Consider the following 12,500-nt stretch of genomic DNA (forward strand, 5'->3'; position numbering starts at 1 on the left):
TTTGAATCAACGTATTTTTCCTTTAAAAATGATACATTTACTCGGATTAAACGTTTGATCCGTCATCTACGTTCTATTACACATAACATATTGACATTTGCCATCTCCACATCATTGCATTCAGTTTTTATTCACAATTTGTTTAGTGTCCCAACTTTTTTGGAATCCGGTTTGTATATTCTTGTACATAGGATTAAATGTTACCATGTTTTTATTGAACACACCATGTAAACATTCACAGTGCAGGTGGTAAAAGTATGTGAACCCCTAGACTGATGACATCTCCAAGAGCTAATTGGAGTCGGGTGTCGGCCAACTGGAGTCCAATCAATGAGATGAGATTGGAGAAAACACACACCAGTTCTGGGTTTGCTTTTCCCAAGAAGCATTGCCTGATGTGAACGATGCCTCGCACAAAAGAGCTCTCAGAAGACCTACGATTAAGAATTGTTGACTTGCATAAAGCTGGAAAGGGTTATAAAAGTGTCTCCAAAAGCCTTGCTGTTCATCAGTCCACGGTAAGACAAATTGTCTATAAATGGAGACAGTTCAGCACTGCTGCTACTCTCCCTAGGAGCGGCCATCCTGTAAAGATGGCTGCAAGAGCACAGCGCAGACTGCTCAATGAGGGGAAGAAGAATCCTAGAGTGTCAGCTAAAGACTTACAGAAGTCTCTGGCATATGCTGACATCCCTGTTAGCGAATCTACAATACGTAAAACACTAATCAAGAATGGATTTCATGGGAGGACACCACAGAGGAGGCCACTGCTGTCCAAAACCATTGCTGCACGTTTACAGTTTGCACAAGAGCACCTGGATGTTCCACAGCAGTACTGGCAAAATATTCTGTGGACAGAGGAAACCAAAGTTGGGTTGTTTGGAAGAAACACACAACACTATGTGTGGAGAAAAAGAGGCACAGCACACCAACCTCAAAACCTCATCCCAACTGTGAGGTATGGTGGTGGGGGCATCATGGTTTGGGGCTGCTTTGCTGCGTCAGGGCCTGGACGGATTGCGATCATCAAAGGAAAAATGAATTCCCAAGTTTACCAAGACATTTTGCAGGAGAACTTGAGGCCATCTGTCCACCAGCTGAAGCTCAACAGAAGATGGTGCTGCAACAGGACAACGACCCAAAGCATAGAAGTAAATCAACAACAGAATGGCTTAAACAGAAGAAAATCCGCCTTCTGGAGCGGCCCAGTCAGAGTCCTGACCTCAACCCGATGGAGATGCTGTGGCAGGACCTCAAGAAAGCGATTCACACCAGACATCCCAAGAATATCGCTGAACTGAAGCCGTTCTGTAAAGAGGAATGGTCAAGAATTACTCCTGACCGTTGTGCACGTCTGATCTGCAACTACAGGGAACGTTTGGTGGAAGTTATTGCTGCCAAAGGAGGTTCAACCAGTTATTAAATCCAAGGGTTCACATACTTTCTCCACCTGCACTGTGAATGTTTACATGGTGTGTTCAATAAAAACATGGTAACATTTAACTCTTTGTGTGTTATTAGTTAAGCCGACTGTGATTGTCTATTGTTGTGACTTAGATGGAGATCAGGTCACATTTTATGACCATTTTGTGCAGAAATCCATCTCATTCCAAAGGGTTCACATACTTTTTCCTGCAACTGTATATTGGTTATAGTGAGTAATGTGGCTTTTATTACATTATTTTTTTTGAGTCTCAAGTTTCCGTGTTTTACACTTTACCTTGGATGTGAGTGAAATAAAACCGCGGGGCGATGATCCGCGTTCATGCTCTGATTAATGGCGGGGGGATCGCGGCGGCGGCGGTGCTGGATGGGAGCATTTCATACCTCAGTAAATGTAACTGTGCGATCATCTGTTCTCGATTAGACATTTACAATAATTAAATTATGTTAATGGTTTTCTTTTTGCTGTTGCAATTTATCATCAGCAGCAGAATAATAATAATTTCCTGCACGTGTCTAACGGCGTAGGGGCGGAGCCTGCGCCCCCGGATGAGGACTCGCCCTCCCGGAGTGCGCCCCCTCGCTGCCTTCTGTTCCCTCTATACTTGTTTTGTGGCTTTGATGATATTCGCCCCGGGGTGCTCCGAGCCTTTCTGCTGCCTGAGGCCCCCCAGCCCTACATCCTGTGATACAGGTCAGTATCCTCGCCACCGTCCCCGCTTGTCTCTAGGTCTCGCCGCCTGAGGCAGCCGCCTCACCTGGCCTCATTGGAGGTGCACCCCTGAATTAACCCCTAAATTGCAGAACTCCTGAGCCCCTCCCCCTTCTCTGCAGGGGCCGGTTTCCCTTTAAAAGCGTCTCTTGTTTCTTTTCCTAGTCCCTTCTCTTCGCAGAACTCGGAACGAGCTCCTCGTCCGTCCCAGTTAATCCCTCGTGAGACTCGGATGTGCGCAATTTCACCGCGAATGAGCTCGCCACCCAAAATTTGGTCAGATAATCGAAGGGGCAGTAAACGAGCGGGACGGCTGCGGATTTACAGAGAGACACTCGAGGCGGCCACACTTTAATGGCTGCCGACAACAAGCGGCTCAGACCGCACAAACACTTAAGCTTCATCAACACGCAAATGACCTAAGTGCCGCGGCTCGGAGACGTTGAATTGCCGGCACAATGTGATTACCTCGCTGTTAGCACGATGAGCCCGGCCATTTTCATCTTCATTAGAGAACATCCTGCGAATAGCGCAGGCACTAAAGCTGCGGCGACACCTGTTCCTCCCGCTCCGCTAGGTGATTCAAGCGGACAGCGTAAATCTAGACGAGATGAATTTTCATCGTCCTGCGCAGGACATTAGCGGAGTGTTCTCAGCAGCAAAGTATTGGTAAATTATTCATCCGGTGCTAAATGACTGCGCCAAATATGACAGTACTGCGGTGAAATCACAATGTGGTAAAAAAAAGTTACCAAAAAGTATCTATTTTGTCACCGCGGTGCATTGGCGATAAATATTATGAAGAGATTACTACCATTTGTTATGTCTGATTGCAGGAAAGCTGAGTGACGAGCAATATGGCCGCCGCCTCCCAGCTTATCCCGCTGTGACTTGTACTACATTACTGGGGCTCAGGCACAAGAACGTATTTTTTTTTCCGTTTCCATTCTGTTTTTGTACTGGTCCTCATGCAGAACCAGTCACTTCAATGGGTCCATAAAAAAGGGAAATGACTCCGTGTGCAATCCGTTTCCGTATGTCTGCAGGTCCGTTTCGCAAAAAAATAGAACATGTCCGATTATTGTCGGTTTTGCAGACGAGGACGAGATTTGTTACAATGGATCCGCAAAAAAACAGATGCAATACGGATGTTTGTTTTTTTGTGGACTGGAAAATTCGCACGGTCGTGTGCTTCAGCCGTCAGCGTCATGCACGAGACTGAGCGGATCAGATGCGGACCCATTCTTCTCAGTGGGGCCACAAAACATGCACAGGGAGAGCTGTCCGCATCCGTGAGTGCGTTCCGCAGCCCCCCAAAAATACATGTCCTGTTCCTGTCCATTTTCCAGGCAAGGAAAGGACATTTCTGAAGGAGTTAAAAAATAATAATAATAATAGCGGTAAGATCTTGGCCAGTATCCGTGCTTTGGGGACCGCAGAAACGGCCGCGGCCGCGTGCTGAGCCCTTGGAAGTCTGGGAAAGACTGGAAATGACCTTTGTCAGTCCTAATAGTTGTCACCCAGCTTTCCCAGGGTAGGATAAAACAGAAGGTTTGTTTATTTGGGGTTCCTTGGTTTTAGGGGTCTTGCTGGTCGACTGGTTTTGGACTCCTCGCCGGACGCCGCTGCTGAATATGCCGATCCCCGTCGTGTCCTGCGCTCGGCAGTTGCAGCCACTCTCTAGATGAAGCCGTGTCCTACAGAAAGCAGAGGATCAGTTAACCGGCAGATAACGATTTTGTGCCTCACGCCTCATTAATGTCGCTCGATACCAGATACTTAGTAACTTTATACGCAAAGGACTGGATTTGTCTTAAAGGGGAAGTGTACCTTCTGAAAAATCAGAGACTGAGCTCCTGGGATGACAGTAGTCTGCTCCGTGTCCAGGGGCCCCTATAAAATCAGGGGCCCCAGTGTGTCCTAATTCACCTAAACCCCTCTGAATCTTAGCCCTGTCAAGTCTATCATGATTTTGGCTCCGCCCCTAACAGTCGTTGATAACATTGTATCCATCTTGTCTTATTTATTTGTGTCTTAAAGCTACAGTGCAAGTGTTTAAAGGGAAGTGTGAAGAGGAGTCGGCCAGCACTCGCTAGATGCACGCTGCGACGGATAGGACCGGTTCCACGTGTCGTTAAATGGAAAATCCCAGCAGACGTGACTTAGATGCTCATAGAAATTTTATTGCCATATAACAATATGTCCCATATTTTAGGACGCGTTTCGGCTAGACAAAACCTGTTGAAAAAGGCTGTCTAGCCGAAACGCGTCCTAAAATATGGGACCTATTGTTATATGGCAATAAAATGTCTATGAGCATCTAAGTCCCGTCTGCTGGGATTTTCCATTTAACAAGTGTTTAAAGGGACGTCCACTCTGGGCGATTCGTCGTGTGCGGTCTCCTCCATAAGCCGGAGCTGACGGCCCCCATGAGCAGCACCCACCCTTCCTGTCTCCCGGAGCTTGGTGCTGGGGGCATGCTCCAGAGTGGACCCCCCCTTTAATCGTTGCCGACCTGTGGTTCGGAGTCGTGTTCTCCGCGTAGTCCGGGCTGCGGCTGCCATAGCCCAGAATTACACACCACATGATACAATACCCCAATAATCTGATGCTGCTCTCGTGGTGAATCAGCCGCCGCTACGTCTATAAATCAGCAGTAACGAGGTAGTGACACGACCCGTGCTGCGCGGATTCGCCGCCACACACCCCACCATGTGTTTAATTGCTTTTCATTTGCAGGAAGGGAGATGATGACCGCAATTTCTGAGATACGCATCTCTTTAAATGAAATTTGTAGGTTTCTGGTATTAGCAGCAGTTTACATCCGAGGTGATTACAGAGGAGAGCGCGGCGCGAATTACACACGGAAAGAATAAATTACGCATCAAAGCGTTTGTTACAATGTATCTGCGAGCAGCACACGTCACTCCGCCGGTCTGGGCGTTACCTACACAGATACATTGTAACGAGACCTCAGCTGTGACTGCAGGACTAGGTTATGATGCATTGTAACGAGACCTCAGCTGTGACTGCAGGACTAGGTTATGATACATTGTAACAAGCCCTCAGCTGTGAGACCAGGACTAGGTTATGATACATTGTAACGAGACCTCAGCTGTGACTGCAGGAGTAGGTTATGATACATTGTAACAAGACCTCAGCTGTGACTGCAGGACTAGGTTATGGTACATTGTAACAAGACCTCAGCTGTGAGACCAGTACTGGGTTATGATACATTGTAACGAGACCTCAGCTGTGACTGCAGGACTAGGTTATGATACATTGTAACAAGACCTCAGCTGTGACTGCAGGACTAGGTTATGATACATTGTAACGAGACCTCAGCTGTGACTGCAGGACTAGGTTATGATACATTGTAACGAGACCTCAGCTGTGACTGCAGGACTAGGTTATGGTACATTGTAACAAGACCTCAGCTGTGACTGCAGGACTAGGTTATGATACATTGTAACAAGACCTCAGCTGTGACTGCAGGACTAGGTTATGATACATTGTAACAAGACCTCAGCTGTGACTGCAGGACTAGGTTATGATACATTGTAACAAGACCTCAGCTGTGACTGCAGGACTAGGTTATGATACATTGTAACAAGTCCTCAGCTGTGACTGCAGGAGTAGGTTATGATACATTGTAACAAGACCTCAGCTGTGACTGCAGGACTAGGTTATGGTACATTGTAACAAGACCTCAGTTGTGACTGCAGGACTAGGTTATGATACATTGTAACAAGACCTCAGCTGTGACTGCAGGACTAGGTTATGATACATTGTAACAAGACCTCAGCTGTGACTGCAGGACTAGGTTATGATACATTGTAACGAGACCTCAGCTGTGACTGCAGGACTAGGTTATGGTACATTGTAACAAGACCTCAGCTGTGACTGCAGGACTAGGTTATGATACATTGTAACGAGACCTCAGCTGTGACTGCAGGACTAGGTTATGATGCATTGTAACGAGACCTCAGCTGTGACTGCAGGACTAGGTTATGATACATTGTAACGAGACCTCAGCTGTGACTGCAGGACTAGGTTATGATACATTGTAACAAGTCCTCAGCTGTGACTGCAGGAGTAGGTTATGATACATTGTAACAAGACCTCAGCTGTGACTGCAGGACTAGGTTATGATACATTGTAACGAGACCTCAGCTGTGACTGCAGGACTAGGTTATGATACATTGTAACAAGACCTCAGCTGTGAGACCAGTACTGGGTTATGATACATTGTAACGAGACCTCAGCTGTGACTGCAGGACTAGGTTATGATACATTGTAACAAGTCCTCAGCTGTGACTGCAGGAGTAGGTTATGATACATTGTAACAAGTCCTCAGCTGTGACTGCAGGACTAGGTTATGATACATTGTAACAAACCCTCAGCTGTGACTGCAGGACTAGGTTATGATACATTGTAACGATCCCTCCACTCTGGACTCCTGGAAAGCTGGGTGACAGTGGAGTCATCTATAACGGGGGAGGGGCGCTCCCTTCGGGACATATTGGTTGACACCCAGCTTTCCCAGCAACAGAATTAACCAGGACTGTTAATGAGGGGGGAGGGGCTGTGACAACCTTCTCTGTCCAGTACAGACCTCTTTGGCATCATGCCCCCCATTTTGCTTTGTATGATGCTGTGCTTGGACTACAACACTCATCATTGATAATCTGTGACTTACAAAATGCAACAATGTCTGAGAATAGTTTTTTAAATTGTAACAAATTTAACTTTTTTTCTCCGCAGCAACTTATGCGAGAGCGGCAGCAGATGGCGAGCCGGCCGTTCGCCTCGGTGGACGTGACGCTGGAGGTGGGAGGAGTGGAGCAGACGGAACTGCTGCGAGGCCCAGCGGAGGTAAGACGCCTGATACATTGTGACGACGCTACTTAAAGGGACAGTGCTGAATAATTGTGTTGTTATAAGTGATTGGACAAGCCTGCCTGGTCACTGGAGCTGAGGACTTCCATGAGGCATCAGGTGCCTCACACCTCAGGTACACTTACAGCTTAAATCTTCATATGGTGTTGAGTAACTGGAATTTTTTCTTGGGTTACTCCATTCACATCCAGAGCTGCATTCATAGTTCAGTTGTTAAATTGTGTCCGATACTCCATTTACATCCAGAGCTGCATTCATAGTTTGGTTGTTGGATTGTGTCTGATATTACATTTACATCCAGAGCTGCAGTCATAGTTCAGTTGTGACATTTGGTCTGATGCTCCAGTAACATCCAGAGCTGCAGTCATAGTTCAGTTGTGACATTTGGTCTGATGCTCCAGTAACATCCAGAGCTGCAGTCATAGTTCAGTTGTGACATTTGGTCTGATGCTCCAGTAACATCCAGAGCTGCAGTCATAGTTCAGTTGTGACATTTGGTCTGATGCTCCAGTTACATCCAGAGCTGCAGTCATAGGTCAGTTGTGACATTTGGTCTGATACTCCAGTTACATCCAGAGCTGCAGTCATAGGTCAGTTGTGACATTTGGTCTGATGCTCCAGTAACATCCAGAGCTGCAGTCATAGGTCAGTTGTGACATTTGGTCTGATGCTCCAGTTACATCCAGAGCTTCAGTCATAGGTCAGTTGTGACATTTGGTCTGATGCTCCAGTTACATCCAGAGCTGCAGTCATAGGTCAGTTGTGACATTTGGTCTGATGCTCCAGTAACATCCAGAGCTGCAGTCATAGTTCAGTTGTGACATTTGGTCTGATGCTCCAGTAACATCCAGAGCTGCAGTCATAGTTCAGTTGTGACATTTGGTCTGATGCTCCAGTTACATCCAGAGCTGCAGTCATAGGTCAGTTGTGACATTTGGTCTGATGCTCCAGTTACATCCAGAGCTGCAGTCATAGGTCAGTTGTGACATTTGGTCTGATGCTCCAGTTACAGCCAGAGCTGCAGTCATAGGTCAGTTAGCTGAGGCGCTGCATTATATTTCGGATGTCCCCAATGTCACCCCTCTGTACGGTGCCTGGTGGAAACCAGTCCAGGGCGTGTGTCATGCAGACACTGATCCAGCAGGGTTCTTCTAAGGTCCTTCAGGATAAGAGCTCGCCGAAAACTAGAATTGTGAATACAGCTCTGGATGTGACTGGAGCACATACTATGTCCCAGGGTCAGTAGGAGGTTGGTAACAGGGGGTTAGAGTCCCTCCGTGCTGTATGGAGATGTCACTGGTATTATGGCACCTAATACCTGGACTCCAATTAGCAGCTTTCACTCTCCATGAAGCACTCAGAGCTGCACTCCGATGCTTCCCCTCCATTTGGTTGAGGATCTGCTCCAAGTGATGTTCTCATTTGTGGCTAATGGCCGCTCCGCTGACTATCGAGCCGTCTTAATGGAAGAGAGAGGCAGAAAATTGCCGTGCAACGTGTTATAACAGCGCAGCGGTGCGCGAAATGGGCTCAGCTACAACAAGGCAGGAAATCGACATCGGACAGTCAGAGTGGAGTCTATAAAACCTGTGACATGTGAAGGAGCAGAACCTGCTGGCGGCAGGAGGCAGTGGGGCTCTGATGGGGGCAGTAGTGCTCCAGGCTGCACCACATTCCTCAGCACCTTCCGTCTCAGATTGTGTTTGTCATGTGGGGGCCGTATATAATCTACCCACCTCCCTCAGTCACCCCCAGGGCAAGTGCACAGAAAATCAAAGCATCCTGAAGACCAGTACAGACCTCGTACTGGTCACTGCTGAAGGCTTGTTACAATGTGAGCTAACTGACAGCAAGCAGAGATGTTGAAATGTGATGTCAATTACATTGCCTCTCGGGACGTTCCTGGTCTGGATTCAGACTCGTTGCATCTTCGGCGTTGAGCCGCGATGTCAGATGACTCGTGTCCTGAGTCCAGAACTGAGACCACGGAAATATGAATCCACATTGATCGCTAATAACGACCGATCGATCGAAGTGGAGCCGAACCGCGATCTGCAGGTTTACTGCGCGGGACGAGACCAATTACCAGTAATTACTGGACAGACTAATCTATAGTGCGCGAAAAGCAGCACTGCATCGACATCATCAACACACTGCACAGTACCACTGCTCCTGTATATATACACACACTGCACAGTACCACTTCTCCTGTATATATATACACTGCACAGTACCACTTCTCCTGTATATATATACACACTGCACAGTACCACTTCTCCTGTATATATACACACACTGCACAGTACCACTTCTCCTGTATATATACACACACTGCACAGTACCACTTCTCCTGTATATATATACACTGCACAGTACCACTTCTCCTGTATATATACACACACTGCACAGTACCACTTCTCCTGTATATACGGACACTGCACAGTACCACTTCTCCTGTATATATGGACACTGCACAGTACCACTTCTCCTGTATATACACACACTGCACAGTACCACTTCTCCTGTATATACGGACACTGCACAGTACCACTTCTCCTGTATATATGGACACTGCACAGTACCACTTCTCCTGTATATATACACACACTGCACAGTACCACTTCTCCTGTATATATATATACACACTGCACAGTACCACTTCTCCTGTATATACGGACACTGCACAGTACCACTTCTCCTGTATATATGGACACACTGCACAGTACCACTTCTCCTGTATATATATATATACACTGCACAGTACCACTTCTCCTGTATATATATACACTGCACAGTACCACTTCTCCTGTATATATACACACACTGCACAGTACCACTTCTCCTGTATATATACACTGCACAGTACCACTTCTCCTGTATATATATACACTGCACAGTACCACTTCTCCTGTATATATACACACACTGCACAGTACCACTTCTCCTGTATATATATATACACTGCACAGTACCACTTCTCCTGTATATATATACACTGCACAGTACCACTTCTCCTGTATATATATATACTGCACAGTACCACTTCTCCTGTATATATATACACTGCACAGTACCACTTCTCCTGTATATATATATATATATACAGGTCCTTCTCAAAAAATTAGCATATTGTGATAAAGTTCATTATTTTCTGTAATGTGCTGATAAACATTAGACTTTCATATATTTTAGATTCATTACACACAACTGAAGTAGTTCAAGCCTTTTATTGTTTTAATATTGATGATTTTGGCCACAGCTCATGAAAACCCAAAATTCCTATCTAAAAAAATTAGCATATTTCATCCGACCAATAAAAGAAAAGTGTTTTTAATACAAAAAAAGTCAACCTTCAAATAATTATGTTCAGTTCTGCCCTCAATACTTGGTCGGGAATCCTTTTGCAGAAATCACTGCTTCAATGCGGCGTGGCATGGAGGCATCAGCCTGTGGCACTGCTGAGGTGTTATGGAGGCCCAGGAGGCTTCAATGCGGCGTGGCATGGAGGCATCAGCCTGTGGCACTGCTGAGGTGTTATGGAGGCCCAGGAGGCTTCAATGTGGCATGGCATGGAGGCAATCAGCCTGTGGCACTGCTGAGGTGTTATGGAGGCCCAGGAGGCTTCAATGCGGCGTGGCATGGAGGCAATCAGCCTGTGGCACTGCTGAGGTGTTATGGAGGCCCAGGATGCTGCAATGTGGCGTGGCATGGAGGCAATCAGCCTGTGGCACTGCTGAGGTGTTATGGAGGCCCAGGAGGCTTCAATGGGGCGTGGCATGGAGGCAATCAGCCTGTGGCACTGCTGAGGTGTTATGGAGGCCCAGGAGGCTGCAATGCGGCGTGGCATGGAGGCATCAGCCTGTGGTACTGCTGAGGTGTTATGGAGGCCCAGGAGGCTTCAATGCGGCGTGGCATGGAGGCAATCAGCCTGTGGCACTGCTGAGGTGTTATGGAGGCCCAGGAGGCTTCAATGCGGCGTGGCATGGAGGCAATCAGCCTGTGGCACTGCTGAGGTGTTATGGAGGCCCAGGATGCTTCAATGCGGCGTGGCATGGAGGCAATCAGCCTGTGGCACTGCTGAGGTGTTATGGAGGCCCAGGAGGCTTCAATGTGGCGTGGCATGGAGGCAATCAGCCTGTGGCACTGCTGAGGTGTTATGGAGGCCCAGGAGGCTTCAATGCGGCGTGGCATGGAGGCATCAGCCTGTGGCACTGCTGAGGTGTTATGGAGGCCCAGGAGGCTTCAATGCGGCGTGGCATGGAGGCATCAGCCTGTGGCACTGCTGAGGTGTTATGGAGGCCCAGGATGCTTCAATGCGGCGTGGCATGGAGGCAATCAGCCTGTGGCACTGCTGAGGTGTTATGGAGGCCCAGGAGGCTTCGATAGCGGCGTGGCATGGAGGCAATCAGCCTGTGGCACTGCTGAGGTGTTATGGAGGCCCAGGAGGCTTCAATGTGGCGTGGCATGGAGGCAATCAGCCTGTGGCACTGCTGAGGTGTTATGGAGGCCCAGGATGCTTCAGTGCGGCGTGGCATGGAGGCAATCAGCCTGTGGCACTGCTGAGGTGTTATGGAGGCCCAGGATGCTGCAATGCGGCGTGGCATGGAGGCAATCAGCCTGTGGCACTGCTGAGGTGTTATGGAGGCCCAGGATGCTGCAATGCGGCGTGGCATGGAGGCAATCAGCCTGTGGCACTGCTGAGGTGTTATGGAGGCCCAGGATGCTTCACTGCGGCGTGGCATGGAGGCAATCAGCCTGTGGCACTGCTGAGGTGTTATGGAGGCCCAGGATGCTTCACTGCGGCGTGGCATGGAGGCAATCAGCCTGTGGCACTGCTGAGGTGTTATGGAGGCCCAGGAGGCTTCAATGCGGCGTGGCATGGAGGCAATCAGCCTGTGGCACTGCTGAGGTGTTATGGAGGCCCAGGATGCTTCAATGCGGCGTGGCATGGAGGCAATCAGCCTGTGGCACTGCTGAGGTGTTATGGAGGCCCAGGAGGCTTCAATGTGGCGTGGCATGGAGGCAATCAGCCTGTGGCACTGCTGAGGTGTTATGGAGGCCCAGGAGGCTTCAATGCGGCGTGGCATGGAGGCATCAGCCTGTGGCACTGCTGAGGTGTTATGGAGGCCCAGGAGGCTTCAATGCGGCGTGGCATGGAGGCATCAGCCTGTGGCACTGCTGAGGTGTTATGGAGGCCCAGGATGCTTCAATGCGGCGTGGCATGGAGGCAATCAGCCTGTGGCACTGCTGAGGTGTTATGGAGGCCCAGGAGGCTTCGATAGCGGCGTGGCATGGAGGCAATCAGCCTGTGGCACTGCTGAGGTGTTATGGAGGCCCAGAGGCTTCAATGTGGCGTGGCATGGAGGCAATCAGCCTGTGGCACTGCTGAGGTGTTATGGAGGCCCAGGATGCTTCAGTGCGGCGTGGCATGGAGGCAATCAGCCTG

At 48.6% G+C, this 12,500-nt stretch overlaps 2 protein-coding genes across 2 annotated transcripts in view; both read left to right on the forward strand.

Moving 5' to 3' along the window:
- The window catches only part of MCTP1 (multiple C2 and transmembrane domain containing 1), a 1,090,031-nt gene that overhangs the window by 94,284 nt on the left and 983,247 nt on the right, over positions 1-12,500 (forward strand). The gene's annotated exons all lie outside the window — the stretch shown is intronic.
- The window catches only part of LOC122924671 (attractin-like protein 1), a 164,519-nt gene that overhangs the window by 57,031 nt on the left and 94,988 nt on the right, over positions 1-12,500 (forward strand). The window contains exon 3 of the mRNA XM_044276003.1: positions 6,920-7,030. Within this exon, the coding sequence (XP_044131938.1) occupies positions 6,920-7,030 (111 nt within the window). The remainder of the gene's footprint in view (positions 1-6,919; positions 7,031-12,500) is intronic.

This window comes from Bufo gargarizans, chromosome 1 (assembly GCF_014858855.1).
Source record: "Bufo gargarizans isolate SCDJY-AF-19 chromosome 1, ASM1485885v1, whole genome shotgun sequence".
Classification (NCBI taxonomy): Eukaryota; Metazoa; Chordata; class Amphibia; order Anura; family Bufonidae; genus Bufo; species Bufo gargarizans.